This window comes from Egretta garzetta, unplaced genomic scaffold (assembly GCF_000687185.1).
Source record: "Egretta garzetta isolate BGI_Z169 unplaced genomic scaffold, ASM68718v1 scaffold780, whole genome shotgun sequence".
In the NCBI taxonomy this organism is placed as follows: Eukaryota; Metazoa; Chordata; class Aves; order Pelecaniformes; family Ardeidae; genus Egretta; species Egretta garzetta.
Window position 1 is genome coordinate 104,520 of NW_009258288.1, and position 2,082 is coordinate 106,601.

General features: G+C 60.7%; 2 protein-coding genes across 2 annotated transcripts in view; both read left to right on the forward strand.

Annotated features, from left to right (window-relative positions):
- The window catches only part of TTYH2 (tweety family member 2), a 6,703-nt gene extending 6,403 nt beyond the window's left edge, over positions 1–300 (forward strand). Inside the window, exons 12-13 of the mRNA XM_035892718.1 lie at positions 7–66; positions 186–300. Of these exons, the coding sequence (XP_035748611.1) occupies positions 7–66; positions 186–300 (175 nt within the window). The remainder of the gene's footprint in view (positions 1–6; positions 67–185) is intronic.
- A 943-nt stretch (positions 301–1,243) lies between these two features.
- The window catches only part of DNAI2 (dynein axonemal intermediate chain 2), a 10,362-nt gene continuing 9,523 nt past the window's right edge, over positions 1,244–2,082 (forward strand). The window contains exon 1 of the mRNA XM_009637312.1: positions 1,244–1,252. Within this exon, the coding sequence (XP_009635607.1) occupies positions 1,244–1,252 (9 nt within the window). The remainder of the gene's footprint in view (positions 1,253–2,082) is intronic.

A 2,082-nucleotide genomic window follows, 5' to 3' on the forward strand; every position in this document is an offset into this window, starting at 1 on the left:
GGCCAGCCAGAGCAGCCTGCACCCCCCGGCGCAGACCATCTCCAACGCCCCCGTCTCCGAGTACATGTGAGACCCCCTCCCTCGGAGACACTGACCCTTGGGTCCCACCGCCTTGGGGATGGAGCGTCACCCCACGATGGGGGTCTCGCTGTGCCCCCTGCTCTGACGCGCTCTCCCCGCTCCAGGAACCAAGCCGTGCTCTTCGGTGGAAACCCGCGCTATGAGAACGTCCCCCTGATCGGCAGAGGCTCTCCTCCTCCCACGGTACGGTGGACAGCCGAGGCCAAGTCCTTTTTGTGACACCCCGTGGGCTGGGGGGGCAGGGAGCGGTTAGCGGGGGGGGCGAGGAGCCCCTCTGCTTCACCGGAAAGCCGCTCGCCCAGGGCACCCACGAGGTCTGCCAGGGTGGGGATGGGGGCGGGTGAGCTTGGCCCCCTCCTCCTGCCCTTGCAGAGGACGTGCCCCATCTGCGAGCGCATCCCTCCTGCCTGTCTTGCTAACCCAGTTCCCAATGGCCCGCGCAGGCTGCGGGGAGAGGTCCCCAGCCACGTGCTCAGAGGAGACCAAAATAGTCTTTAGTCTTCCCTTCAGCTGCTCTATTTGCTTTATTTCTTATTTATTCTGACTTCCAAAGGACGCTTTCCGCAGTCACCCATGCACGTTTACATTTCCCCTCTGTTTAAACCCACCTGGTCTGTTAATGCCTGCTTTATTCTTTTATTTCCTTTTTTTTTTTTTTTGCATCTTTTATTTTGGAGCTAAGTTGCCCATCAAGAGTAAGTTTAGCCGCGTCCTCCTCCCTCCTCATCCTGGGGCAGCAGCTGGGTTCCCATCTTCCTTCCCCTCCTCGGTGCCTCCCTCCATCCCCTTTCCTGTGGGTTTGCTTTTGGGAAGAGTGCGGAGGGCTCGGGAGGGACGGGACCACATTTTGTCCCTGGTGTGGCCCAGGTGCAAGAGGATTTGCAGCTCCCATGCGTTGGGAGTGGAAATGGTCCCCACCTCCATCCCCTTCTCGGCGCAGTTTTCCCCCTTCCCTTTCTGACAGCATTTAATCTGCTTCGATGTCTCCATCCGAAGCAGTAACGCTCCCCCGGCTCGCCCCTCGTGGGCACGGTGGTGGCACTGTGCTCTTCCGGGGAAGATTTTTGCCATCAGGTGAAAGCACGGAGCCGCGCCAGCGCGGGAGGCTCTAATCCGATTGCGCAGACCTGGCAGCTGGCGAGCCTCTTCCCCGGGCGGGGGGATGAACAGGGTGGGGGGATTAATTTGAGCACTTCTCCCCACCCGGAATGGTCTAATTTAACCAGGATTCAGATCCCTGAGGAAGGACTTTCACGCTCCAAAATAACAAATTCGGAATAATCTTCCTTAATGCCTGGCCGGGGTGTTCCTCCCTCCTGCAAAATGCTGGAGAAATTTAATTCTGCAGCATTGGCCAGGGGGGCTGGAGGTTTTGGCCTCTGTCCTGGGCTCGCCGCTACCCCTTTTCCCGGTGCAGTGGGGGGACCTTGCCCTGGCTGGAGAGCCCCGGGGGTTCGGCCTGCAGTGGTTGCTGGCACAGGCACCCGGTGAGCCCCGGCACGCACTGGGTAAGGTTCGCACGTGGGCAAGGAAAACTGGGGGCAAACCCCAGCTCAGCTGCTGCAGCGACCCAGCCCCAAGCCTGGGTGCTCCCGTGTGCCAGCGCTAAACCCCATCCTGCTCCACAGCCGTGCCACCGTCCCCGTGCCAGCGCCTGCAATGCCACCGTCCCATGCCAGCACAGGGAGGGGAGCTCCAGCCCATGGCTGGCATCCCGGTGTGAGTCCCTCAGGATTGGATGCGTCCAGACTCAGTGACTGGGGCTGAATCTTCTGCCCGAGTGGGGTTGGAAAGGCGGAGGACAAACCTGGCCAACGTCCCGGCAGTGTGGGAAGGGGCAAAGCGGAGCCTGAGGCATTTGAAGCATCTCAGGGCTCACCCCAGGAGCTGGGGGCTTTCCTCCAGCCCTCAAAGAGGCTGTGAACAGGGACTGCCCCCCTTACCCACGGCAACCTGGCAGATTAATTGGGGAAGCAATCTTCCCTCTCCATCCTTTCTCTG